This window comes from Corvus brachyrhynchos, unplaced genomic scaffold, assembly GCF_000691975.1.
Source record: "Corvus brachyrhynchos isolate BGI_N302 unplaced genomic scaffold, ASM69197v1 scaffold236, whole genome shotgun sequence".
NCBI lineage: Eukaryota > Metazoa > Chordata > Aves > Passeriformes > Corvidae > Corvus > Corvus brachyrhynchos.
This window is the reverse complement of record NW_008238660.1, coordinates 732,909-760,285: the sequence shown is the minus strand read 5'-3', so window position 1 is coordinate 760,285 and position 27,377 is coordinate 732,909. Positions and strand designations below refer to the sequence as shown.

At 51.5% G+C, this 27,377-nt stretch overlaps 1 protein-coding gene across 1 annotated transcript in view; it reads right to left on the bottom strand.

The window, feature by feature from the left end:
* Nucleotides 1-3,037: 3,037 nt before the first annotated feature.
* The window catches only part of DNAH9 (dynein axonemal heavy chain 9), a 135,002-nt gene continuing 110,662 nt past the window's right edge, over nt 3,038-27,377 (bottom strand). The window contains exons 47-53 of the mRNA XM_017737716.1: nt 23,876-24,103; nt 20,238-20,429; nt 19,721-19,912; nt 18,795-18,965; nt 16,292-16,474; nt 8,923-9,312; nt 3,038-3,915 (exon numbers count right to left, since the gene is read on the bottom strand). Of these exons, the coding sequence (XP_017593205.1) occupies nt 3,688-3,915; nt 8,923-9,312; nt 16,292-16,474; nt 18,795-18,965; nt 19,721-19,912; nt 20,238-20,429; nt 23,876-24,103 (1,584 nt within the window). The 3' untranslated portion in view covers nt 3,038-3,687. The remainder of the gene's footprint in view (nt 3,916-8,922; nt 9,313-16,291; nt 16,475-18,794; nt 18,966-19,720; nt 19,913-20,237; nt 20,430-23,875; nt 24,104-27,377) is intronic.

Sequence of the window (27,377 nt, the reverse complement as noted above, 5' to 3'; positions counted from 1 at the left end):
GGGGAGCTGGGTGGTGAAGGTGGGGTGAAGGAGTGGGGTTGGGATGGAGGGGGCTGTAGGGCAGAGAGCAGCCTCAGAGCTGGGCCTGGACAATGACCTCGTGAGATTTGTTCCAGTGATGGAGAAGCCATTTCCCAGCATCTCCAGCTTTATGTAAAAGTGAGCAACCGCATGTTCCCTGTTGTCAAACTGCCTGAAAATCACAGAATCCCGGAGTGGTTTGGGTTGGAAGGGACCTTTAAGCCCATCCAGTGCCACCCCTGCCATGGCAGGGACACCTCCCACTGTCCCAGGCTGCTCCCAGCCCCAATGTCCAGCCTGGCCTTGGGCACTGCCAGGGATCCAGGGGCAGCCACCAGCGCTCTGGGGCCCCCCGGGCACGGCCTGGCACAGGGAACAATTCCTGCCCAATCTCCCACCCAGCCCTGCCCTCTGCCAGTGGGAAGCCATTCCCTGGGTCCTGTCCCTCCCTCCAGCCCTTGGAAATCCTCTCTCCCCATCTTTCCTGGAGCTCCTTCAGGCCCTGCAAGGCCACACTGAGGTCACCCCAGAGCTTCTCCTCTCCAGGTGAACACCCCCAGCTCTCGCAGCCTTTCCTCCCAGCAGAGCTGCTCCATCCCTCTGCTCATCCTGGAGCCTCCTCTGGGCTCTCTCCAGCAGCTCCAGGTCCCTCCTGTGCTGGACCCTCCACACCAGCCCAGGGGAGCAGAGGAAGGTGCACATGGCAGTGCCACGTGGGCAGCTGTCTCCAAGAGCTCGTGGACAGAAAACGTTGACCTTTGACTAATGAATCACTGCTAATGAAAAGCCTGTCCAGCTGGATTTAATTGCCTGGTTTGGGCAGATACGGCTGGAAAATCTGACGCCTGTCAGATTTTTTTCCACCCCCTAAAGCAACAAATTTTTCACCATCCTCTTGTAGCATTTTGCAGCCAACTCTTTCCTGTGATGATTTTCAAAGGATGAAGAATGAGCACCCTGGTGACATTTCTAGTATCTATAAATATCTCCCCACTACCCTGCCTGCCCAACTGGTGAATTATGCAGGGAGATATATATATAATAAAACAATCGGATCCATTTTGTTGTCAACAGACCATTCTTCTTCAGCTGACAAGAGAACAGCCCAGGCTGGGGCTCTGGAAAGAGCAGGCAGTGCCTGGGGAATTGCTGAGCTTCTCTTTCCTGCATGTACAGGGGCATCTTGGAGGGCAACACTGAGTAGAGAGAGGCCCTGGTGTGCTGGAAAAAGGAGGAAAGGTGTTGAAAGAGAAGAAGAATGAAGTTTAGAACAGTAAAAGTCTCCAGAATGGCAGGAAATCCCACATCCAGGGCACTGACAATCACATGGAATCACACAGAGGATCACTGAGGTTGGAAAAGATCTCAAAGATCATCAAGTCCAACCTGTTCCAAATCCCCACCTTGTCCCCAGCCCAGAGCTCTGAGTGCCACCTCCAGCCCTTCCTGGGACACCTCCAGGGATGGGCACTCCAAACCTCCCTGGGCAGCCCCTGCCAAGGCCTGAGCTCCCTTTCCATGGGGAAATTCCGCTGTCCACCCTGAGCCTCCCCTGGCCCAGCCTGAGGCCGTTCCCTCTCCTCCTGTCCCTGTTCCCTGCCAGCAGAGCCCGACCCCCCCGGCTGCCCCCTCCTGTCAGGGACTTGTGCAGAGCCACAAGGCCCCTCCTGGCAAAAGAAGCTTTGAAGACATCCCAGTGAAGGACTAATGCAGCATGATGGATTATCTGGAGCACACACTTCTGATCCTTCTCTCTTGTGTTTAACTCAGCATCTGTTTATGCATCTAAACCTCCTGCATGGTGAAATACAGGGGGAATTTAATGTGCCCAACTTTGCAAAGCTGTGGGAAGTGACCAGTTTATGCTTTCTATCTAATTGGCAGGTTTTAATTTAAATTGGGAGGGATTTAATTTAATAGCAAAGCTTTCCCCAGCTAACAGACCTCTTCTAGCAGGTACTCATTATGTGGGATACTCTACAGACTCTGTTTCTTCATTTATGCGTTAGAGGCAATTTAAAAAAGCCAGATTAAGACAGTTCTCTGCCTTTCATTAGATATTTGCAGATGTCTTTTGCTAAGCCATAACTAGCTCCTTCATCATTAAGTTTTTGGGGCTGTGCCTTGGAGACACTGCCTGGCAATTAAACAAAGTTCTTACCAGAGAGCTTTCCCTCCTTACCTTCATCCCAAAGTTTGTTGTTCTCCAGGACTGCAAGGACAAGGATTTTGGATGTTCTCATCCCTGCAGGAAGGGAGCTGCTGTGCTGCTCAGGGCAGGAGAGTTCCTGTGGATCTCCTGCAAAGCCTGAGGGCTTCACCCTCCTGGATGAGTGAGTGGGAGCAAAGCTGATCCCCTGGAGCAGCAGAGAGTTGACCACATCTTCTGCCATGTGCCGAGGCCAGCCCTAAAACCACTCAGTCTGAGGCAAGGCTCCGAAAAACCAAATGCTGCCCACAGAAGTGCTGTCCTGGTTTAACCCCAGCAGCAGCCAAGTCCCCACACCCCTGGCACTGGCTCAGGGTGGGAAGGTTTGGGGGTGCTCATCGATGCTGATACCACTGAACCAAACCCTCTGCACCCCTGGCACCTCCCCCTCCCTCCTGCCAGGCTCCCTGGCACCTGCCACCAGCTCAGAGGTGGAAGCCCTGAGCTGCTCGTGTGGTGAGGGCTGGGAGGATGAGGAGAGGAACAGCAAATGTTGGACAGAGGCAGGGCCTGTGTGTGCCTCCAAGCACGGGAGCTTTCCCCAGGAAAAGCCCCATTTGCCCAGGAACCACCCCGGCTCCTGCCATTCCCGGCTCGGAGCGCTGGGCGATGCTCGCTCCGTGTGGCTGTCACTGAGACAACGCCCACCCTGCCACCCTGTGTGCTCTCTGCACCAGGAACACTTCCCTCCTCACTCCTCTCCCACTCCAGTCGGAATTAAACTCCCAGTGACCCACACAGGTGTGTTCCTCCCACCTGATCCCCGTGCTCTCCTCACCTGAGTCAACGTGCAGCTTCCAGAGACTATTCCAGGAACAATTACTTTTATTAGTAAATACCTATCATCATGACATATTTCTCTTAAATAATCCCTGTGCTGTACTTTCACTGTTGATTCCATTAAGCACACTGGATATTAACACCATTTTCAATGTTTCTAAGATTTACAGGAGTGTTAGCAAAGACACAGCTCATAACCACAACATCTGCTCATCTCCCAGCTTCCAGCATTACACACACGACAAAGAAACACTCACAGAGAGAAAAGAATAAATTCTGGAGAATTTCACAAGTCATTAGACTAAGCGTTTTGGAGAAGGCCGCTGGTTTTAAAACTACTTTGGATCATGAGGAGAAATAAAAATTAGATTTAAGTTTAGCACTCTCTGGGTGTGGTATGTCAGGCTCTGGGCTGGGATCTTCTAGTGCAGCAATGTGAGAATTACAGGATATTGATTTACAGCCACCAGGACCCTGGGCCATGTGTCACTCTGCTCCTCCGTCACCTCCTCACAGCCCTCTTTGGGTCACATCCCCAGGACACAGAGACAGCCCTGGGGACATACTTGGGACTCCATCAGAGAGATGGAACTTGGGTTAACCTCAGCAGTTAATTGGTTGCATTCTGTGACAAAGGCATCGTGAAGGATTTGCAGACCAGGGGCTGTGCTGGTGCCTTAGATCTGCAGCAGCAAGGCCACACCAGCAAGCACCCACTTGGACGGGTTTTCCTTCGTTTTGAGGTTAAAAGTCCACACGTAGGTTGGCCCTCTCTGGCGTGTTTTGTACAGAGGACACGGGTACATGCCCCGGGTGTCCTGTTTGTAAGCAGGAACGGCCCTGATGAACATGACAGGCATGGCCGGGGTCAGCTCCTTGAGCCTGGCGTCCGTGATTATCCCGGTCTGTGAGGAAAGGAGGCAAAGCACTGGTCAGATTTCCAAGGTGTCCATCAGCTGCTCTGTGATGTACCTGAGCCCCCATGATCTTTATCCAAGCTGCTCCTACTGGGGAGATGCAAGCAGGGGCTGGAGGAGTGTGTTTGAGGAAGGAGGGTCTGGATGCAGCACCTCCCTGTCTCACCACAGTGTAGACCATCCCCAGGGTCCAGCTGTCTGCACTCTCACCAGATGCTCAAACCTTCACATCCAAGCCAGACTTTGTGTGGGTACAGTGTCCCTGGCCCTGTCCAGCCACTTTATGAACAAAGTTTCACTCCTTGTGTCCTGCCTTCAACTGTGGTGCAGCTTGAGGCCGTTTCCTCTTGTCCTATTGCCAGGAAACCAGTGACAGGACGAGAGGAACGGCCTCAAGCTGTGCCGGGGGAGGCTCAGGTTGGACACCAGGAGGAAATTCTTCACTGAAAGGGTGATTAAACATTGGCAGGGACTGCCCAGGGAGGTTTGGAGTGCCCATCCCTGGAGGTGTCCAAGGAAGGGCTGGAGGTGGCACTCAGGGCTCTGGGCTGGGGACACAGTGGGCATCGGGCACAGCTGGGCCTCGATGGGCTGGGAGGGCTTTTCCACCCTCAGTGATCCTGGGATTATTCTCGTGCAGCTCTTCCTCAGGGTTTTGCCAGACCAGAATCACCTCGTGGGAGGTGTTGCTTATGGTGGGAGAGAGGGTGGACACCTGAACCCCTGGGATGGAGAGCAACCCTCACTTGAGAAGAGCCTGAAAGTCACTGAGTAAGGTCCCACCACAGCACCCCAATGTGAGCATGACCTGGGACACCCCTGTCTGGGCACTGAATGCACACGGGGCTTGTTTGGCCCCAAAAGGCACCACGGGCTTGTTCCCATTCTCATGGATGCAACCAAGAGAATCCAAAAGGACTTTCCTGTGGGAATATCACCATTAAATATCAAGTCCCCGCCATCCTCCTCCAAGCAATGCCCTGCCCAGCAGGCTGCCCAACCCAGGAGAGGGAGAGAACCCTGCCAGGACAAGAAATCAAGTTTGTTTCTCTAATTGGGGTCTCTCTGGCATTTTTTTTCTCTCTCTTCCTGACAATAAAATACCCTGCGCATCAATCCATATCCAGGGAGAATTGCCTAATGGAGGCTGGAGAGACCAAATGAAAACAAATAGGGAAATGGAAAGGAAACTTTTCAGTGCTAAAGAAGCTGCCTCTCACTGCAGCTGAGCTTCACATATCATCATTATTCCAAATGCTCTCGGATCAGAGTTGTGGGGTGAGATTCAGCCTCTCCAGTAGTTTATTTAGTTCTGCAAACGAGCGAAGAAAAATCCCTCTTGCCACACACCTTGGTTTAATTGTGCTAATGCCATCTGTTCTACTCAGCTATGATAAATCCAACTCTCGTTTAGGGTTTTATATTTCCAACGTGCTGAAAAAACATTAAATAATTTGTGTAATACCTTGCACAGTAGCTATTTATGAAACATTATTATGCAATCTTCTTAAATCCACACCTTTCATTTCTGAGACTGGGTTTTGATCAGGCCTTTTTCTTTTTTTTTTTTACTGCTGAGATTGCTTCAAATGTGATTTCCAAGAGATATTCTACCTGTTTCTGGGTTAACAAGAGCTGAAATCTTCCTGAGGTACCTCTGTGTAAGAGATCATTTTGTTATGTCTGGGCTGATTCTCATTTGCATTTTTTATCGCTCTCATCATCAGAAATTAATTCTGCTCTGAAAGCAATTTCTCCTGACTAGCAGCACGGCCCTCCTGCCGAAAAGCCACTGCTCTGTGCCTGCAGAGCTCAGGCCTCAGATCCTAAAGGATCCCTCAGTTCTGCTTGCCCCAGATTCCCAGCAGGCAACTGAGAATGGGCTGAGGGCTCAAAGAGCTGTCCCAAACCAGGGGTGGTGACAGATGGGCCCAGAGCCAGCCCCTGTGACCCAAAGCCCTGCACTCTCTGCACGTGGAGGTGGTCCCAGCACAGGTTCCTCGCACCACAGCCCCGTTGGGGTCACCTGGCCCAGGGACCCCCAGCATGGCTTGGCTGCCTTTGGGATGGAGTCACCTGTTGGCAGGGAAGGGGGACACAGAGCCAGCAGGGATCCCTCCAAGGTGGTCCCAGAGTGGTGGTGGACAAGGGAAATGAGAAAAACTTTTCCCTGTGAGGGTGGGCAGGCCCTGGCACAGGGTGCCCAGAGCAGCTGTGGCTGCCCCTGGATCCCTGGCAGTGCCCAAGGCCAGGCTGGACACTGGGGCTTGGAGCAGCCTGGGACAGTGGGAGGTGTCCCTGCCCATGGTGGGGTGGAATGAGTTGATCTCTAAGGTCCCTTCCAGCCCACCCCAGTCTGGGATTCTGTGGTGCCATGCCAGGGGCTGTGCTGTCCACAGCTGGCAAAGCTCCATGGAGCACACGAGGGTGTAAAACCCACCCCTGCCCTTCTCCCACCACACTCCAACCCCCTTGGGGAGGGGCAGGGCACACTTTAGACATCAAACTGTCCATTGCTGAGAGCAAGAAAGCCAAGAATCCGTCAGCAGCGTGAGATAAAATGTCTCAAAGTGTCCCCAGCCACAGCATCCTTCTGACTGCCACTGAGTCCCAGTGACTTGAACAGGGCTGCAGCAAGAGATCATTTGCACCCAAAATAATCTGCTTAGTTTCATTTCATCTAATAGCTGCCTGCTGTTTTGTAATGAATGTTTTATAAATTTAAGACACCCAAGGGCAAACATAAATGTTTAAATAAATAGAAAAATGTGAGTAGCAGAACACAGAAGGACTCTTTCCCTTTTTTGGAGGCTCAACCTAAATGTGAAATATTCTCTCAAAAGTGGAGGTGCTCCCCAGAGGAATTCTCCTAAACGTGCTCTGCCATTTTTATCAGAGGATTAATTTGGAAGGAGCACACAACCCAAAAGAGCTGTGCACCTGTTTTAAAAGTCCTGCATCCATTAATGCACACTGGTACTCACTGGATTATAGGTAAAATGAATAGTTCCACTAGGTGGAAATGATATTTCAGTGTGAGCAGCAACCCATGAAAATATCCTTTTCCTCTCTGAAATAAATTGAAGCATGATACCCAGAGATTATGAATGGCTCCATAAACATAATTGCTCAGTATCTTTCAATCACAAGGAAAATGTAATCAGAAAACCACATTTACTGGAGTTGGGATGGTCTCTGAAGGCAAATCCTGTTGCTGGATGCAATCACCCACACCAGTTATTGGAGGGAGGCAGAGGGGAGAAGCCAAGTATTTCCCAAAGATTTCTGGCTTTGCACCACCAAAACCTCTCACTCTTCACTCCCAGCACTGACTGGAGCTGGGTGAAACCCGGGCAGAATTCATTTTCTCATCGTGGTGGCAAAGAAAACACAACAGCAGGCACTGGAATGTTCTTAAATGGAGTATTTGATATGCAGGACCAGGAATTTTTAAAAACACTCCCTGTTCTGGCATGTCCTGCTGATTTCTGTCAGGTTTTTAGGGCAGCAGAAATCCAGTGCTCCCTGTGGTAGGGGCTGTGATCTCCCAGGGGTTGTGTATGGCAGCCACACCAGAGGCTTGGAGAAGGGAGCAGCCAGGGAAGTGTGGGGCCAGAGCTGGGAGATGGACAGGGCTGGGCCCTGTTCTGCTGCTGTGACTTCTGCTGTGAGCAGAGAGATCTGACCTGGCCCACGTGAGATCCTCACTGCAATCTTCCAGCAGAGCCTTTGCCAATGTTCCCAGCTGCCTGTGGCTTCCCAGACCCAATTCAGGCCATTTCCAGAGTGAAAAACAGCCTGGAGCTTTCAACTCCCCGAGGATATGTGATGAAATGGCATCCATCAGGCAGGTCCCAGCTTTCCCTAGTTTCCTATCCTTCATGGAAAACCGTTGCAGAGAGGGAGATGATAAATAAGTGGAATGTTAGATCAGAATTGCAAGGTCAGGCTGGGATTTGGAGTGTGACAGGCACGGCCTCGCTGCTCAGCACCCAGCACCACATCCCACAGCACATAAACCAGCATCTCCAAGGCTGGCTTGGAGCCTGAAGAGCTGGGGCTGGCTACAGAGCTGGTTTTGGCATGAGAACCTCTTCTCGTGAGGGGGTAAGCTCGACACAGATATGAAAGTTCTGGGTGACCCATTTTGAGGAGCGTTGGCTCTCTCATGGACGAGCAGCAGCAGAGCACGAGCTGCTCACAGGAAGAGCTGCACAAAGTCCTGTCCTTGAATTCCCATGCACTGCACAAACTGGGGGTCCCAGCACAAACTGGGAGCCATGGCACCACGGGCCAGGTGACTCAGAGGTCCGAGCCCATGGGGAACTGTCAGCCCAATGGCTCTCATTGTGCACGCTGTGCTCCTGACAGCTGGGAACTGTCCCAAGGACTGACAGGGAGACCTTCATCCAGCTTTATTTAAGGGGTAGCTAGAGGATGAGATTCACTGCTGGTCACAGACCCTACCCAGGCAGATGGCATCCTGCAGCACCTGGCAGTGGAGGGACAGTGCTCTGGGTTTGGCACATCCAGCTCTGAGGATGTCCCCTCCTTTCTCCCCACTGCTGCCAAACAGGCAAGTGAGTGACCCCACAAAAGTCTGCCAGGTCACTTCTGGAGGCAGCAGTGGAACCCCATCTGTGTGAAGGTGTGGGGACAATGCAGCCCTGAGAGAACCCCGTGGTTTGTGTCTCTAGCAGCACCTCAAGTACTGACTGAACCCTGAGGCTGAGATTCCCCTTGTACCAACGGGATGGTCGATGGTCAGTCCAAGCTGACCGCCCTGCACAGCCATGGAACACCCAGCTCCAAGGGGGGTTCCCCTGACACCCTGGACACCCACTCAGGCTGCACAGGACAGGCCCACATCTCCCATCTCTCATTCCCAAAGAGCTCAGGTGACTATCTGAGATGAGATCCTGTTCCCTGGAATACCCAGGGAAGAACACAACACCTGTGGGTCCTCTCTCAACCCACGAGCCTTGCAGAGCTCACCTGAGTGTCCCAGCGTGCTCCCTCCATGAACAGCCCATGGACATAGGCCCCTTCACGAGGAGCACTGGCAAAATCCTCTCTACTCTTCTTTGTCACATCGCACTGCAACGTCATCTTGTCCAGAGGCCACTTGTTCTTCCGGGCCGTGGTCTGCATGATGGCTGTCAGGATGGACTGCGGGTTGAAGAACCCTCCAAGCCACAATGTGGAGGGTAAGGAGAAGTCCCTGGTCCAGGCCTCGAGCTCGTTGATGCGAGCCAGGAGGTCGGCAAACCACGAGCCCAGGCTGGCCGTGGAAGGGTAGGATCTCTTCACCCAGGACTCGGGCACCGTGTCCAAGAAGAGGGAGTTCTGCAAGTTCTCCATGTCGCTGGTCATGGTCAGCTCCCCCTGGTGAGAAAGGGCACGGTCAGCTCTGACAACTGCCCAGCAGAGCCTGCTTGGAAGCAGAGCTGGGCCAGGATGTGGGGAAGAGCACAGCACCCCACACAGTCACTGCTGCCCACGTACCGGGAGTGACTTCATGAGTTTGGGGTTTTCTTGCACACTTCCTATTGCATATTCCTGCATCCCCACCCTCCCTGCTGTAAAAATGCTACTGAGAGGAAAAACAGTGACAGCAGCAGGGCTGTCCCTCAGTTGTCCCAGTGTTTTTTCTGTTTTCTCTCATGGACTCGCAGATTTTCAGGGGTGTAAAGCTGTTCTCACTCACTGCCAGGGCAGGATACTGGAGTCTCTGATGATCTACTCTAAAACTGTCCAAATATTTGTTATGTCAAGTCCTATCCCCCTCCTCTCCTCCACTCCCCCCCCCATTTACTGCTTTGCAGTGCAAGATTGTCTTTCTGACTTCACGTGTTGTCTGCAAATATAATCACAGCTCCTTCCACAGCAGGGAAACACACAACAAACTAAGATATGATTCAGCCAAGTGAGATAAAGAGAGAGGTTTGACTTTTCCTTTGTGCAGCAATTAATTAGTTTTAAAGCTTTTAGAAGCCTGTATCAGTTCTGCCAGAAGCGCTGAATTCCAGGACATTCCACTGAAGTACAACGTGAGGGTGGCTGAACACTGGGACAGGGTGTCCACAGAGGCAGAGGAGTCTCCATTCTTCAAAACCCAGCAGGGCATGGTCCTGAACAAGCTGCTCTGCCTGTCCCTGCTCTGGGATGGGGTTGGACCAGACAATGTCCTGAACAACTCCTCTGATTCTGGCTCACTCATGCAGGATGTGAAGAGAAAGCCTGCAAAGCAGGCTCAGCTTCCCTGGTATGGAATGATCTCCACGACTGAAATCTCTGCACACTCTGTGCTCAGCTGGAGGGGCACAACACCCCCAGCACTTTGGAGACTCACAGATAATGTCGATCACTGCTCTCCATTATAAACACTTCCTTTTGTTCCCTTATCACTTTGCCAAAATTTATCTGATTTACAATTTCACTTTGCCTCGGGCAAAGTGTTTTTGGAAAGATTAGCTGAAATCAGTTGAGCCATTGCTGAGAACTAGGGTGAGGGAATTGGGTCAGTCTATTCACATTAGAAGATTCCAACTGTTCTTTCACAGGACTTCAGTGCCTCCAGCCGTGAGGTCAGCAGAGGTGCCCTTTGCTGGGGCCACAAAAATCAATGGAGCTTTAGCAAAAGTTGAAATCATCTTCAAGCAGCCCCCACAGTTGTTTGGCAGTGCTTGTCAGAGCTCAGCAGTTAAAGATCCCTGCAGTTTGTTCCTGTGCTGACCATGCCCTATGGGTCACACTGACAGCTGAAAAAGACCTTTAATATCACCAAGCCCAGTCATATAATTGTGTGGCAATTGGACAATGTGTGGCAATTAGATTTAATGTGGGGAAGGATGTGCTGTTTAATGTTGGTCGGGGAACGAGGGGATGAATAGTGTGCAAATAAACCACAAACAAAATAAACCACAGGAATCACAGGTGCAGACCTCTCCCCAAAGCCTGCCACCAATCACAGCAGGGCAGGAGATGGGATCTGCGGAAAAGGCTCCTCTAAGGGCTGCAGCAGCCGCAGCCCCTGGGCTGGCATTCAGGGACACCCGGGGCTGGGACTGCAGGAGAAGCACAGAGCAGAGGAGCAGCAGCCTTTGCCATTTCTCCCTCTGGTGTTTGCTGCAGAGACACATCTGAAGGCTCTGAGAGGCCGTCAGTGGGCACTTCAAAGAGTCATGGAGTCCTTAAGGCTGGAAAAGACCTTTAAGATCACCAAGTCCAACCGTCCCCCCAGCAGCACCACCGTGCTCACCACGGAACCACGGCCTCAGGTGCCACATCCGTGGTTTTCTGGACACTTTCAGGAATGGTTCCTCCCTCTGAGCCTGCCCTTGGCAGCCTGTGCTGATGCTTGACAACGCTTTATGTGAAAAAATTTTTCCTAATACCCAACTAAACATCCCTTGGTGCCACTTGAGGTCATTTCCTCTTGTCCTGTCACTTGTCACCTGGGAGAAGAGACACCTGGAGAAGATGCACCTACCTGGCCACATCCTCCTTAGGGCAAACCAGGCTTGCTCTGGGGTTAGCAAACCTTTCTCCAAGGAAGTGCCCTGCAAAGAGACCAGAGCCTCCCTTGGCAGACAACTGTCTCCAGGCCAGGAATCCTCTGAGGGAACCAAGGATCCTCTGAGATGACCACACTGTGGCAAACACAGCCCTGGGAGCTGCTGGATGGCGGCCCCAGCAAGGGCTTGGACACACACCTGCTCCATCCACTGTGTCCAGCCCCAGGGAGGAAGGGTGTCAGCTGAATTTGGGCCCTGGAAATGTCCACTTGAGCACTTCTGGTTTTCAGAACCTGACTTACAACCCTTATCCTTTTTTTCTTCCCTTGTCCTATTTCTTTCCTTTTTTAGTTCCTGTGAAAATTTCTAAGCATTCCCACTAAAATTCCTTTTGTCTGGCAATAGGCAAGGGCAGGAATTCAAGGGAAGTCCCCAGCACCCCCCAGTTCCAATGGGAGCTGAGAACTTTTTGTGTGCCTGGAAACCACTGCAGCCCTGGATCTCCATTCAGAATCTCCCTCCCTCCCAAGGTCTGTGGATTCCCATCCCAAAATTCCCTCCCTGCGAAATGTTAATCTCTCAACAGGATGGACTGGTGCAAGGCAAGATTAAACCTCTGCTCCAGACATGATTTGTTAAATGCAGCGAGGTTTTAAAGGCAGACACTGTCTGAACCTGCTGGGTTTCCCCATGGAGAGCAGATTTCTGGTGGATAGAGAAAATCCTGAGTACAAAGGGTTTAAGATGGGGTTCGAAGCTAAAACAGCAAATAAGGTTAAATGAAAAAGGAGCACTTGCAATTAGTACTAAAATATGAGGAACAACCTTCCAAAATCTCCATCATGATCTCCATCCTCAGGAGAAACTGGGCACAAAGAGGAGCTACCAAGGGGCTGGGCTAAAGCCATGGCAAGGCCATGCAGGAAGAAAAGAAAGTCCTGCACTGGCCACAGCAGGACACTGCAACAGGAGGATTTTGTGCTCCTGGAAGTGTTTTGACGTGGGTAAGAACGTGGCAGAATGTGTGCAAGCAGCCAAATTGATTTGAAGACAACCCCCCTCGATCATATATCATGTCTAGTTTTACTTGCAGGAAACAAATGAATTAGCAAATGTAATTCTCAGCAAGGCTTGAGAAAAGCAATTTTTAAAGCCTGCGCACTCAAGCATGCTTTGAGTCTCCTGTGAGCGTTCAAAGCATCTACAGCAGCAATCTCATAGAGTTGTCCAAACACAATTATGCATAAATTTGCATTTCAGATGCTGAATACTAAAGTGCATCAGAAATTATTCACGTTACTTTTAAAAATTTTTTTTTTCCCCCAACACTGGGAGTAATTTTCATTTAAAGACACCCTTGAAGGAAATCCTAATCAGCCTGCAGCCATTCCCTCAAGATGAGCACACTATTGGCACAAATTGTTTTCTCAGTTCAAGTTATTTTCACTTGATACCCAGCTTGCCGATCAAAATTTGGTCTTTGCTATTTTACAGTACATATTATCCTCATTCTGGAGGCTCATCCTTCACCCAAATTGCAAACCAGAGGATCTGCTTGCAAAAACGAGGCTGGTACAACATTAACATGCAAGTGCTTCAGCCCAGCCTCTGGTCCCACCCAAGCCAGCCAGAACAAAGGGCTTTGAAATGCACCATGCCAGTTATTTCTGATGGCTACCAGTCTATTGCAATTTCTCTTCCTCCTAATGGGATGTCTCCTATTTTTGGACCAAACAATCACTTTCCGCTAGGACGACACGATGAATTATTCAAAAATTCAAATTAGCCGTGACATTTCCGAATCGCCGCCTTCCGGCAGATCCTTCAGTCAGTTAAAAACAATAAGCCTTGTTTTCCCTGGGCGTTATTTATTCTCTGCTGAGCTCTGTGGGGCCTGGTTTGTAAACTCTCCTCCTCTGAGTGCTCTCAGGGCAGGCCCCCAGCCCCAGAGATGAACGGGCTCTCACTGAAAGGAACAATTAAAGAAGGATTTCTTCCCCAAGCTCAGTGTAAGGCCCAGAAGTCAAGCCAGGGCAGCAGCAGAAAAAGCCATCAGCCCCCTCTGGCTGTTCCGTGGTCCTCGAGGTGTGGGAAGTGATGTGGGGGATGCTGAGCAGGGTTTTGGGCCATGCACAAGGTCAGTTCAGCTCTGCAGGGACCCACGTGTGACATCTACCTGCAGACACAGAAGAACCAGGCTCAAGTTGTGCCAGGGAAGACCTGGTTTAGATATTAGGAAAGCTTTCTTCAGGCAAGGGGTTGTAAAGCACTGGAACAGGCTGCCCAGAGCAGGGCTGGAGTCACCAACCACAGATGGACAGAATATTCCAAGCTGGAAGGGGCCACAAGGATCATTGAGTCCAACTCTTAAGTAAATGGCCTGTGCAGGGATTGAACCCAGAGCTCTGGTGGTGTCAGCACCAACTGAGCCAAAGTACCCTGGAAGTGTCCAGAAAACCACGGATGTGGCACCTGAGGCCGTGGTTCCGTGGTGAGCACGGTGGTGCTGCTGGGGGGACGGTTGGACTTGGTGATCTTAAAGGTCTTTTCCAGCCTTAAGGACTCCATGACTCTTTGAAGTGCCCACTGACGGCCTCTCAGAGCCTTCAGATGTGTCTCTGCAGCAAACACCAGAGGGAGAAATGGCAAAGGCTGCTGCTCCTGCCCAGGGCCTGCGGCTGCTGCAGCCCTTAGAGGAGCCTTTTCTGCAGATCCCATCTCCTGCCCTGCTGTGATTGGTGGCAGGCTTTGGGGAGAGGTCTGCACCTGTGATTCCTGTGGTTTATTTTGTTTGTGGTTTATTTGCACACTATTCATCCCCTCGTTCCCCGACCAACATTAAACAGCACATCCTTCCCCACATTAAATCTAATTGCCACACATTGTCCAAGTCACAATTATATCTTGTTTGGGGCTCTGGGATTGGAACATTAAATCACTTCTGTTTACCTGTCTCAGGAAACGGAATTTTCAATTCCACTGCCTTATGCTAGAAAATAAGAGAAATCTGTTTATGATAATTGACTACATAAATATCAGCTTCTTTCAAAAGGGGCTGTACACACTGACCCACCACAAGTGTCGCTGACGTCTCTCCTTTAATAAGCACCAGCAGCAAATGCAGTGCAGCCACATCTGCAGCTGCTGGCTCCAGGGAGCAGCTGGCATTTGGGAGCAGCTTGGTCCCAATCCTGCTGCTGCCTCAATCACGAGCCAAGCCTGCCCCTCCCTGTGCAGGGCAGGCAGCTGAAGGTTTCTCTTCCCAGCTGCCCCTGGGAGAGGTTTGGGATGTCATTCCATCCCAGGGCTGGCCCTCCTTGCTCACCCTCAGCTCTTCCTGTGAATGGGCTGGGTCAAAGCCCAGATCCTTCAGCCACGGTGGTCCCCAGCTGTGCAAACCAGCTGTGGGAGCTGAGCACTGCAGTGAAATGGGATGGCAGCCTGTCGTCGTGGAAATGATGGAGCAGGGAATGCCCACTGACTGATGGGCAGGACATCCTCCAGGGCCCGGCTCACTGCAGCATTCCCAAGGGATGGACAGCACCTGGCTGTGGGGAGAAGAGCCCCAAGGCAGAGGGAGAGTGCTGTTCCAGAGCACCAGGACTGCCCAGGCAGCTCCTGGCAGTGCAGCCCGACCGTGCTGGTTCATCCCCTAAGGGGCACTCAGAGCCTTTTATATTTTGTCCCACTGAGTGCCTGGGCGGGTGCAGGAGGTGACTTCTCCTCCCAGTGGATGCAGCATCAATCACAGCCCTCCCTTGCACCCTGCTGAACCCAGAAATCTGCATCCTAACTGGTGTGGCAAAGCCAGCACCCACGGGGACACAGACATGGGGCAGAGTCTCGTTTCACACCAGGTGGAGCAGCAGCAGCAGTGGAGCCCCACGGACAGTGACTCCCTAGGGAAGGTCAGCTCCTGCCCTCCTCCAGTGGCTCACACCCAGCAAGGGCAGTTGTAGCTCTTCCAAAACTCTTGTGGTTTTAGCCTTTTTCTCTCACAGTTCTGGACATTTTGTGCCTTCACACAAAACCAATCTTTGATTTCAGCTCAGCCTGTGCCTCTGAGACACTTTGTTCCAAGTTCCCCCCACTGATGGACGTTTTATGAAAAGATGTGATTTTTGGCTCACCTTTAAGTAGGCCATGTCTCAATTTGGGAGTGACCTGCTGTTGCTGTGCCACAATCTGGGGTGGCCAGAAGCACTTGGCCCCTGTTGCCCAAAGGCAGCACTGCTGTGTGTGCCTGTAACCCCTCCCAGTGCCTGCAGACACTGTGCCATCAGAAATCCACCTGTGAGCCCTGTGGAGCCAGCAGCAAAGCATTCCCTGTGACACCTCTGACTCCCTGAGCAGCACCCTGCAGGATTTTCCAGCTCTCCTACTGATGCCATGAAGATTTTTTGCCTTTTCTTTTATACCCCTGTTATACCTTTTTACAGCTTCTGTATTCCCAGTGCTTTTTGCCTACATTCTTGGACCTGTTTGTCAAGCTAAGAGACTCAACATTTTAGAAGCTGTGTAGCCAGGGATCAGTGTGCCCCAGACCCCAAGGTCCTCTCCAGAACACATTCTGTAAACCAAGATAGAACCATCCAGGGGAAGGTTCCTTGGGGAGGGGGGCTCACTCGAGCCTCTCATTGGGGAATCTTTGATAGATCTGCTAATTAGTAACACCTATAATGTTATACCTGATCTTTTGGGGGTGGGCATTGCGGGGTGCATCTCGATGCATATGACCTGGACGTGTGCACCTAAGGATCCTTAAAATAAATCCCAAGGTAAAATCCCTTTTCCCCTTCTAACCGTGTTTGACTCTTGATTTTAAGACCAGGAAAAGGCATCAGTACCTTCAGCCCCAGCTCCAGCTCCGCCAGCGAGCGCCTGATTTCGGCAGTGAGGACGTTCATGCGCTCACACTCCTGCAGGGCAACCACAGCGTAGGGTGTCCTCTCCTCCACCTTTGCCATCAGCTCTGCCATGTTGAACTCATCCGTGAGCTTCTCCAGCATCTCTTCCAGAAGGGTTTGCACCTGTGCCAAAGGGAGGAGAGAGGGGGATGCTGTTGGGCAATCCCTGGGCTCACAGCTGCCTGAACTGTGAGAACTCCCTCTGCCCATCAGTGTTTCCAAAACCATCCCTGTCAGCCGTGGGCACCTTTCAAAGAGCTTGCCCCATCCTATTAAAATCCAAATGCTGACAGAAGTTAATGTCAGACAGGCAGCTTTCAAAATGATGGTTTATAAATGTCCCTGTGACATGTGGCAGCCTCCCTTCTTCTTGGCTCTCTTATTTCTCCCGAGGTCACACTCACGAGGAGATGGATGGGGCTGAAGCCTCAGCTGAGCCTCAGGACAACACCGTTTATGAGCTGGTTTTCTCTGGTGTATTGATGGAGAGATGTGATTATATAAAATTGAATTTTAAGCTGAATTTGGCATTCTGGACTAAAGGAGCTGTGGAAGAAAAGCATAACGAAACAAAATTATTTTCTGGTCACCATCACAGTTTCTTCGGGACTCTAAGTACTGAACAGGGAAAGCTCCAGTGCAACAGGATCTTTGTAGTATCTAAAAAATTAAATAAAAGAGACAAACCCCTTTCTGACAATGAGGCATGAACCCCCCTCCTGTCCATGGGATCAGCTGCATTTCCCAGGGTTACATGGGCTGTGGAAGTGTCTCACTCAAAGCTTTGCTTTACTTCTGAGCTGGAACCTGAGCAACACTTCTGCTTCCTGGGCACTTCTTGGGCACACATAAAACAGTTAAAATTCTATGATCCAAAGTGCCAAACCTGGCATGCAGGGCCAGTGCCAGCTGCCAGCCAGGGCAGGGTCATTTTACAGCCAGGGCCACCAATATTCATATTTTGGAACCTGTACTCCAACCCCCTCCCACTGCTGCCCTTCCCAACCCTCTGCTCCTGCCAGCAGTGACGATGTGTGGGCTGTTATTGCAGCCACACAGGTGGCCAAAGCTGGAAAAGCTCCTCAGCTGCACGGCGGGGGCAGTACAGAAATATCTGCTAATTTGAAAGTCCCCTGCAAGTCCCTTTGGCTCTGATTCCTTCACAGCAATTACAGCTCGTTTGCTGTAATGTGACCTCAGAAATCTGTGGGAGTAACTGGACTTGTCAGAGCCTCGGGAAAATGACAGGCTCACATTTTCCCTGAAGCTCCCTAAAATCACCTCAGCCAAACCAGGGGCTGGATATCCTGCAGTGGAGGAGTTGAGACAAGGCTTTGCTCACTCCCATCCAAGGACCAAGTGGAAGGGACAGCTTGGACAATGACCCCAGGAAGAAAATGAGCTGTGGGAGCATGTCCCCAGGCATGACACCGGGCACTGAGGTCCCTCTCTGCTTGCTCTCAGGCAGATTTTATTCCCAGGCAGAGCCATGAGGACTTCTGTGCTCCTGTGAGAGTCTTCTTGACTGTCACCAGGGTGGTTATGACCTGTGACACCACTGCTGGGGCACTCACTGGTCATTTTGCTTCTCTGGCTGAGGAGTTTATTTGTGTTTCAATAACAAAAGGAGTGGGAGGGGAGAAGAGGCACTCACATTTGCTATCTCTGAGCATCTTGTTTGGCTTTGCTACCTCTGGATTATTCCCCTCACCTCAAATTCCAGTATGAACTGAAAACTGCCCATGTTGGGCACTTATAGGAGCCCCTTTAGGGGAAGGCAGTCAGTTCCCCAGCTTCACACCAAGCCAAAGGAAGCTCGTGTGAAACCACGGCTTCGTATGAGCTGCTATTAGCCAGTCATTAATTTGCAAAGCTTCAAACGCAGAGCTGGCACCTTAAGACTGCAGGAGCGAAAACCTGAGCATGTGTTGGCTGATTCCAGATCCTGTCAGGGATGTTTGGGCCACGTTTTAATGAGCTGTGAGTTTCCACAGGGAGGGCTGAGATCAGCCCAGGACACAGGCACAGCAAAGGAGTTCAGCTGGAAATAAGGAGTTACAAGGCCCTTGGGAGCTGGGGAGCTGGTGGGACGTGGTGGCAGCAGTGAGAGGAGGGCTGAGCTCTGGGTGGCACGCTGCGGGCGGCAGGCACTGTGCTCAGGGGCCCATTGCTATGCCAGTCACAGGGGCTGCTGCTCAGGGAAGGTTTATTTGTAACACCTTCAGAGGATGATAACGAAGGCTCTGCAGTACAAGGGGTAATTAAGAGGCACTGCCCTGTTACTGCCAGTACTCAGGTACACCCCGCCAGCGCGATGCTCGGCATGAAACCAAGCTTGAGGCAGGCAAAGGCAGAACACAGAACAATGGACAAGCCTGAGCTAGACAGGACTGATGGATGAGACAGGCACCAAACCCCAGCAGCTCGCCCTGTGCACTCTCACCGTCTCCTCCCTGGTCCCCACTCCGCCTTCTCCGGCGCTGCCGTCCCGGGGCTGCAGCTCCAGCACCGCGCGCAGGAGCTGCTCCGAGCGCTGCGTGAGGAAGCCGATCTCGGCGTTGGGGTGCAGGCCATACAGGTGGGGAGACTCTGCAGGCAGGGCATCATCTATGTACTGCACAGAGAGAGTCAGGAGCAGGTTACAGGAACAGTCCAGGGCGCTTTGCCTGCAGAGCTCCAGTGCTGGACTCACCCCCCCACACAGGTCAGCCCAGGCTGCCCCAGCCCTGCCTGTGGCTGAAACACCGGGGAAGTGATGGAGGAAGGAGAGAACAAATGTTTACAGAGCTGCTTCTACTCCTGCTGGGAAAGTTCTGTAATTGCTGGAGTTTGGCTTGGCTCCGTGTCTCAGGCTGGACCTTCTCTAGCAATTATCTTCTGTGCATTTCAGCATCAGCATCCTGGAATCTCTTGTGGGAATTGAGCTTCCAGTAGTTAAGTTTTATGAACAAAACCAGCCTAATGTGCCTCTCTCTGCTACTGCATTTGTGTACAAAGAGCAGATGAGATCAGTAAGTAGATCAACATGACCCTTCAGTGATTCTCATCAAAACTGATGATAAAAGGAGCTTGAAAGGGCCATTTTAGCAAACGGTATGTGGATGTAATTTTCCAGGAGCCCCGCTTAAGTCTCAAGCACCAATACAGTTGTTCTACTCATGCACGAACAGAATGAGCCCGTGATGAAGTAGCAAATTACCATTAGACTTGGCTCATGCAGGGGAATGCTGAAACATCCACAGGAACAGAACATAATGGCAGACAAGAGGAAGAGTGCAGGAACGCTGCAGCCCTGCTCCTGCCTCCTAAGGCAGATTATGGGGCATCCCATTTACATGCATAAATAATGGCAGCAAACCAAGGGCTTACCTGGTGATAGCCATTATAGTCCATGTTCCCTGGGATGTTAAATCCAGGAGCAAGGCAGAGTTCTCCCTCCAGCATTTCTGGCTTAATAAACTCTTCCAGGTAGGTTTTGCAGAGCCGCCTGTCCCAGTCATCCGTGATGTGCCCTCCGTACATGATCTCCCCCACGAGGTAGCGCAGGTCATCGTACGGGACCTGGGTGTGGAGCAGGGAGGGCTGAGCCCAAGCACTGCCCCGAGCCCTCAGGGCTCCCACCTCACTGCTTCAATTTTCTCAGCAAACAAGCATCAGGTAGGAGTTCAATCCTGCCCCAGGAAAGCTTGATCACACCACAGTGTTCCCACTGAGCAAGTAGCACTGAGGCCTCCCATCTCCTCCCAAAGGCTCCCCGAACCATGAAGTTCTAAACCCAAAGGCACCAAGGAAACGGCATTTCAGGACACTTCCCCAGAGCTTCAGCACAAACCAGGCCACCCCTGGCAGTTCAAAGCCACCAGAGCCCCCCCCGTGGTGCCCCCACCTTCGAGCTGGCCTCCAGGTAGTTGTAGAGCACGTTGACAGAGATGGTGAGGTCCCCGGTGCTGAAGGGGTACGAGCGGTTCCAGCCCTGGGGGCCGAACTTGCGCCTTTCGGCCACCACTGCGTGGAAATAGCAGAGGGCAAAGAGGATGCTCCTGAACTCCTTCTCCTGGCTGCACATCTCCAGGGTGTCCTGCAACACAGGACACCTGCCCTCAGCCCCAGAGGCTCCCAGGGAACACAAACACACCGGACTTTGGACAGGGGTGAATCACAGAATCACAGAGGCCAAGGCTGGGAAACACCCCCAAATCATCAAGTTCAACCTTTGACCAAATAGCCCCATGCCCAATTAATTGTGAACCGTATTTTCTGACCCGTTCCAGGGATGGGGCTCCACCACTTTCCTGGGCAGCCTGTTCCAGTGCTTAACCACCCTTCCAGTTAAGAAATTTCTCCTAACATCCAACCTGAACCTCCCCTGCTGACACTTGTTGTCCTTGCCCCTCGTTATCTGGGACAGGAGGCCAATCAAATTGTCCTCCAGTCCATTTTTGCATCTCACACACACGTGCTAATTTTCAAAGTCAGTGGCTTTGCATTGCAAATTTATTGGCAAATTCCAACAAATATTTTCTGACTTAATATTTACAGTTCCCAGCTCCGAGTGGCTTTGCACAGGAACACACACAGGGATGGAAGGACACGTGCACCCACTCAATGCCCCATCACCTGCATGTGCTCAGCATCCCTCACCAGAAACATGGGGAGGGAGCCACAGGATCACAGAACTCTCTGTTGGAAGGGACCTTAAAGTCCATGTTTTTCCAACCCCTGCCATGGGCAGGGACACCATCCACTATCCCAGGGTGCTCCAAGCCCTGTCCAACCTTTATCTTAAAAAAATGCCATGTGAGACCTCTAATCCTCTGAGAGCATGACAGAGCTCAGGGTCTGTGCAGAAAAGGGGGAATCCATTACTCTAAAGGGTGCAAGACATTGACCAAGTGCAGGTGATAATCAAGAATATCCCAAAATCTGTTTTCCCCTTGATTAGGCAGCACTGGAAGCTCCCTTTGTTACCAGCACTGTGATGAAGAACTGCTTCACATGCGTGCAGAACACCTTTCTCATTTTAGGAAACATCCCCAGAACAACCCAGTTCACTCTCATTCGGCCTCTCTTCAGTTGTGAATTTCTCTTCAGCTACAAAGCAGAACAATATCCCCTGCACAGAATAAAGGGCCTTCTTTGTAGCCTGCAGCTGAAAGCTAAATTTGAACATCTCTTCTGTATAAAGCAAGGAAATGAGGTGTGAAAGGGACCCCACCCACTCGCCCCAGGATTTCTGATAAGAGATGTTTTATAATCCTCCAGCAATTTAGAAAATGCTAATTGCTATTGATTGAAATAAGCAGAGGCAGGATGAAAACGTTACTTGGGGTGAAGTTTCTCCCCTCCCGTGTTCTCCAGGACATTTTGTCGAGTTCAAGATGATGAATGACAGCAGATAAAAATGGAATAATCCCCCCTGACCGCTGGCACTAATCCTGGCATGGTGCCTCCCCCCACACCTGCTCATCAGCGTTCCCTCCTGCTTTGGGATTCTCTCCACACCAACATCTAAGTGCAAAACCAGCTGTGAGCTGCCCCATTCCCCCATCCCATGACACAGGGCCTGGGGTCCACAATTGTATGGGGCTGCTCTTGCCTCATCCCAAATAACAAGAGGCTTTATGGAGGCGATTGCAGAATGGTTTGGGTTGGAAGGGATCTTAAACACCATCCACTCCACCCCCTGCCATGGGACACCTCCCACTGTCCCAGGCTGCTCCAAGCCCCATCCAGCCTGGTCTTGGGCACTGCCAGGGATCCAGGGGCAGCCACAGCTGCTCTGGGCACCCTGTGCCAGGGCCTCCCCACCCTCAGAGCCAAGAATTTCTTCCCAATATCCAATGTAGATCTACTCTCCTTCAATTTAAAACCATTCCCCTTGTTCTGTCCTTCCAGGCCCTTGTCCAAAGTCGCTCTCCAGCTCTCTGGGTACCTTTAGGTACTGGAAGGTCTCCCTGGAGTCTTCTGTCCTCCAGGCTGAACCCCAGCTCTCTCTACCTCTCTTCTCAGCACAGGTGCCTCAGCCCTCTGATCAACTCAGTGGCCTCCTCTGGACTCGTTCCAGCTGTGTTTGGGGCCCCAGAGTGGGACTCAGCACTGCAGGTGGGGCTTCCCAAAAGCAAAGCAGAGATTCCTCACGAGAGAAGACAACCCTGCAAGATCTGTGGGTGTGTTCCCAGCACAGCCATGGGCTGAATGGAGAAGCTGGAATAATGTCAGCACCAGTGATCCTAAAGGGCAGTTCAAGGGCTGAGAGCATCTCAGACCCTTCTGATGGGGTCCTGCTGGGAGAGCTGGGTGTGCCAAGGTGTGTGGGTGAGGGTCAGGGTGGCAGGACATGGCACTCGGTGTCCCCAGGACAGGGATCATCAGCACCATGAGTGCTCAGCCCTCGTGTCATGAGGGGCAAACAGGGTCATGGCTGAGACCCCTGGCTCCATCCTGCTCCCAGGGAGTCCTGCAGGGATGGGATCCTGCCCTGCTCCTGTCCCTCAGTGTGAGCAGGGCCACAGAGCAGAGCTCCTTCAAGCACAGCCTTGCAGCTCCTCTGGCACTGACCCACACCCTCTGTGGCACCGGGAATGTTTCCATCACTTCCACACACGGGGCTGTTCCCCTGCCCAGGAGGGACAGGGGTCACTGCCTGCTGTGACAGGAGGGTTTGTGAGCAATAAACACAACGAGCAGCCTGCCACAGGCTGCTCTTGTGGCCCAGCCACTCTCACAGGGCCTAATTTAGATCCTGGCAAAGCAACTCCTGCCTGCAGGCAGCTTCCAGCTCTGATTTGCAACACTCCTGATGTCAGCAAGGTCTTGAGCTCAATGGCCTTTGGGCACACACCACCACCCTCCCTGCGCTGCTCTGGAGGGGGATGTGGGATGGGAGCGGACCAGCAGCTCTGAACCTCTAACCCTGGTTAGACAGCAGGCAGAAAAGCGAGGTTTAACCTGCTCACCTGCCACAGCTTTGGGTGTTGGATGGCATGGGTCACTCACCAGCCCAGAAAGAAGGGACCCAGAAAGAGAAATCAACTGAAACATGACCAAGTCTCCCAATGCTGCAGTTGGAAGTCTGATTCTGTACTGAAAGAGCCTTTCTGAGGTGGTGGAGTCACTGTCCTTGCACGTTTAAAAAAAGCCTGGATGTGGCACTCTGTGCCATGGTTTGGTTGATGAGGAGGTGTTGGGTCATAGGTTAGACTCAATGATCTCAAAGGTCTTTTCCAACCTGGCTCTCCCTGTGATTCTGTGTGATTCTGTGATCACACACTGGGGAGAAAATGATTAAACTGAAGAGAAGCCTGGTGTCCTGTGCCCTGCTGCAGGAAAGAGGCTTCTCAGGACCACCTGAACCTTCTCTTGGGAAACCCAGTGCTTGGAAAGAGATCCGTGCCCGGCTTGTGGGGAAGAGCAGAGGGGGTGTTGGACCCAGAGGCTACGTGCTGCAAAGGACTGGGGAGGTAATGTCCAGCGTGCTCCTCAGGGGCTCCAGCAGAGCTGTCAGGGGCCCCACTGTGCTCCTACCTGGCTGAAGTTGTCCAGGGCCTTGTGCAGGTTGGCGTGCATGCCGGTGGGGGCCTCGCTGGTGATTTTGATGGAGTTTTCCAGGATGCCCTGGGGAATGACGTGGCTCTCCGGGCACGGCGCCGGCTCCGCGCTGACGAAGACGCGGAAATCCCGGTGGCTGCCCTCGCTGTGCTGCTCCAGCTTCTTCTCCAGAGAGCTCAGCCACTTGGCCACCAGGTGGATGTTCTGGCAGGGACAAAGGGGACAAGGCTTGGTCAGTCCCCCCGTTACACCCCCGTGGGGTGAGCAGGCACCAAACCCATCCCACCCATGGATGCGCTCTGGAATTTGGGACTTGTCCCAGGAGTGCCTGTGTGCAGCTCCCAGCCCCAAAGATCCACGTGCATCAAGAACATTTTAAAATTCAGAATAATCAATATAAATCAGCAGCAGAGCTGCAAGTGGCAGCTGGGCTGGTTGGGCTCTCAGTGCTGGAATTGTCCTCGTTTCAGCAATACCAGCTGATGTTACTCCTGGGGAGCAAAGTTGTTATTCCTGGGGAGAAAAGTTGTTATTCCTGGGAAGCAGAGTTGTTGTTCTTGGGGAGCAAAGCTGTTTTTCCTGGGAGCAAAGTTGTTATTCCTCCCCCCAACACCACCATGCTCAAATGAAAACATTTGTTCATTTTCATCAGAATTACAGTGAGGACCCTCAACAGCAAAGATGTCAAACAGGTGATTTCACAAAGTCCTTCAACACAAAAGGATTTATTTATTCATGCAACTAATTGGGCACATCTCTCAGAAGATTAAGCAGAATCGTGGGGAGATGGTGAAGTGGATGAAGTCAAGCCTCAGTTTTCCCCCTAGAGTCCTATACAGCGTTATGGTTTCCAGGCAAGAAAACAGCTTTTTGTTATATTAGGAATGGGATTTGTGGGCTAAAGTACCCGTGTTCTAAAGGCAGGTGTGCAATCTGAACTGGCTATGTTCACGGGCACTTGGGATGGTGATTTATCCCACCCAAAGAAAGGACAAGGAACTTGCTAAACCGAAATTAAAAGCAGCTGCCAGAAAGATAAACTGCTTGGAGGTGGCAAAGAAATTACATCAAGGAACCATATTAGAGGCTGAGAATAAATATATATCACCTAAAAATGGGGCCAGAAAGGAGCTCTCGTGGTTAAATAGCGGAGTAATGGAGATTATTAGGAGTAAAATTACATTCCTCACCAAGTGGAAGTTTTGTCCAAATGAGAAAAACAGAAAAGAGCACAAAATCCAGTCATGGTAAGGTCAAAAAGTACTATAAGAAGCAATATTTTGAAAACCATAAAAGCTAATAAAAAAGCCTTTTCCCGAAACCAGGAACCTACTAGAGAGTCTACAAAACTACAACATGATCGAGGTCTGCAGGGAGCGCCCATGAAAGGCCAGGCCAGCCCAGAGCAGCCCATATTTGCAGGAATATTCCCTGCAGAGCCTGGGGAGGCTCTCACAGTTACAGCCTGGTGGAGTACCTGAAGCCCTGAGGCTGGAAATGTCCCTGAAGATCATCCATCCCACCCTCCTGCTCCGAGCAGGGCCAGCTAGAGCAGGTTGTTAACCGTGTCCAGTTGGGGTTTTTGGATATCTCCAAGGCTGAATCTCCACAACCTGTCTGGGCAATATGTGCCAGTGTTCAACCACACTCACAAAAAAAACCAAATTAAATTTTAAAATAGCATAATATAGGGAAATGAAATGAAATGAATGTTTAAGGGAAATTTGTACCTCAATTTTAGCCCTTTGCTTCTTGCTCGTTCACTCAGTACCATTATGAAGAGCCTGACTCCATCTTCTGCACTTCCCCTGCCACGAGGGATTTAAACACACCAACAAACCCCTCTGAGCCAAACCCCAGCTTCTGGAGGTTAAACAAGCCCAGCCTCTTCTCAAATAACAGATGCTTCTATCTCTCAATTGTTGGAAAGACTCTTAAGCTGAAGCAGCAGACAAAGAACTGTTTAGAGAAGTCGATGAGGTAATAAATAGCAAGAGGTCTCTAGGAGCAGATGGTCTCACCCCAAAAGGACCCCAGAAGTGGAAGGTCAGGAGGCAGCAGCCAGCCTGGCAGGGGCTCCAGCAGGACAGGAGTCACTCCCCAACAGCACGAGTTAGGAATAACCAGGAATCTCCAAGTTCAAACCCATTTTAGAGAGCTAAACTGAGGCTATCACAGTCTGAGCTGTGTGTGTTGTTGGGGCTGGGGTGGAGCTGCTGTCCCCAGGAGCTGCCCCAAGCTGGGGTTGATCTGTCCTGGAGCAGTGCTGGTCACTGGGAGGGGTCAGTCCCTGCTGAGCAGGGTGGACATGGCCAAGGGACCAGGCTGGGGGGACAAGGAGCTGTCCCAGCTGACCCCAGGGATGTCCCAGCCATATGGAATCCTGCTCAGCACAGAGCAGGAGAAGGAGGAATGTCGGGAGGGATGGTGTTTGCCTTCCCCAGTCACCACGGGGTGTGACAGAGCCCGGCTGGCTGGGGATGGCTGAGCCCCTGCCCGCCCAGGGGAATGGGGAATGAATTCCTTGCTTTGCTTCCTTGCCTGGGTGGCTTTGGCTTTCCCCATTAAACTGTCTGGACCTCAGCCCATGAGTTTTCTCACTGTTAACCCCACATTCTCCCCCATCCCACCCCTGGGCAGTGAGGGAGCAGCATGTGGGGCTCAGTTTCCATCTGGGTTAAACACAGCAGCTCATCCCCATGAACTCCTTTCTTGGGGGCAGGAGAGGGGATTTCTCCAGGCACCCCCCACACCAGCATGGAGCAGGAATTGTCTCTGTGGGGTCACTGTATCCCCAGGCATGGATTTTCATCAGAACCAGCTGGTTATCTTCCCAAAACCAGTATTGCTGCAGGCAAAAGGAAAGGTCTCACAGGCTGCCAACCAGTTAAAACACAGGTACCGGAGTAGGAAACTACTGGTGGAGTTTTGACTTCTCACCAGATCAAAAACCATCTGAAAGAGCAAATGATTGGTGAGCTGACAAAATTACTCATAAGACAAAGTCATTTCGAGCCCTGAAAATAAAGCCTGGTAGCGAGGAACTGCAGGAGGATGCCATCACTCTAAGTGACTGGCAATGACACTGCAGAAGGAATTCAGCGCTGATAGATGCAGAGTAATGCACTCAGGAAAACAACCCCAGCTACAGATACACACACTGACGGGTCCAAAATTAACTATTATCACTCAGGGAAGAGATCTCAGAGTCCTCACAGTTGTTTCCTGCAAATAACACTTCAATGCTTAACAATGCAACAGCAATCAAATGCCAACAAAGGAGCAGAGAATAAAGCTGCAGACATTGTTTTGCCACTCCATAAATCCATGGTGGGCCTTCATCATGTAAACAGCACCCAGCTCCCACTCCTCTTAGCTCCAAGAGGATTGAACTCCCACAAAAGGAGACACTCCATCAATAAAGGCTCGCCCATTTGGAGGGAGCAGAGGCTGGGGCAGAGGGAGGGAGTGAAGGGTG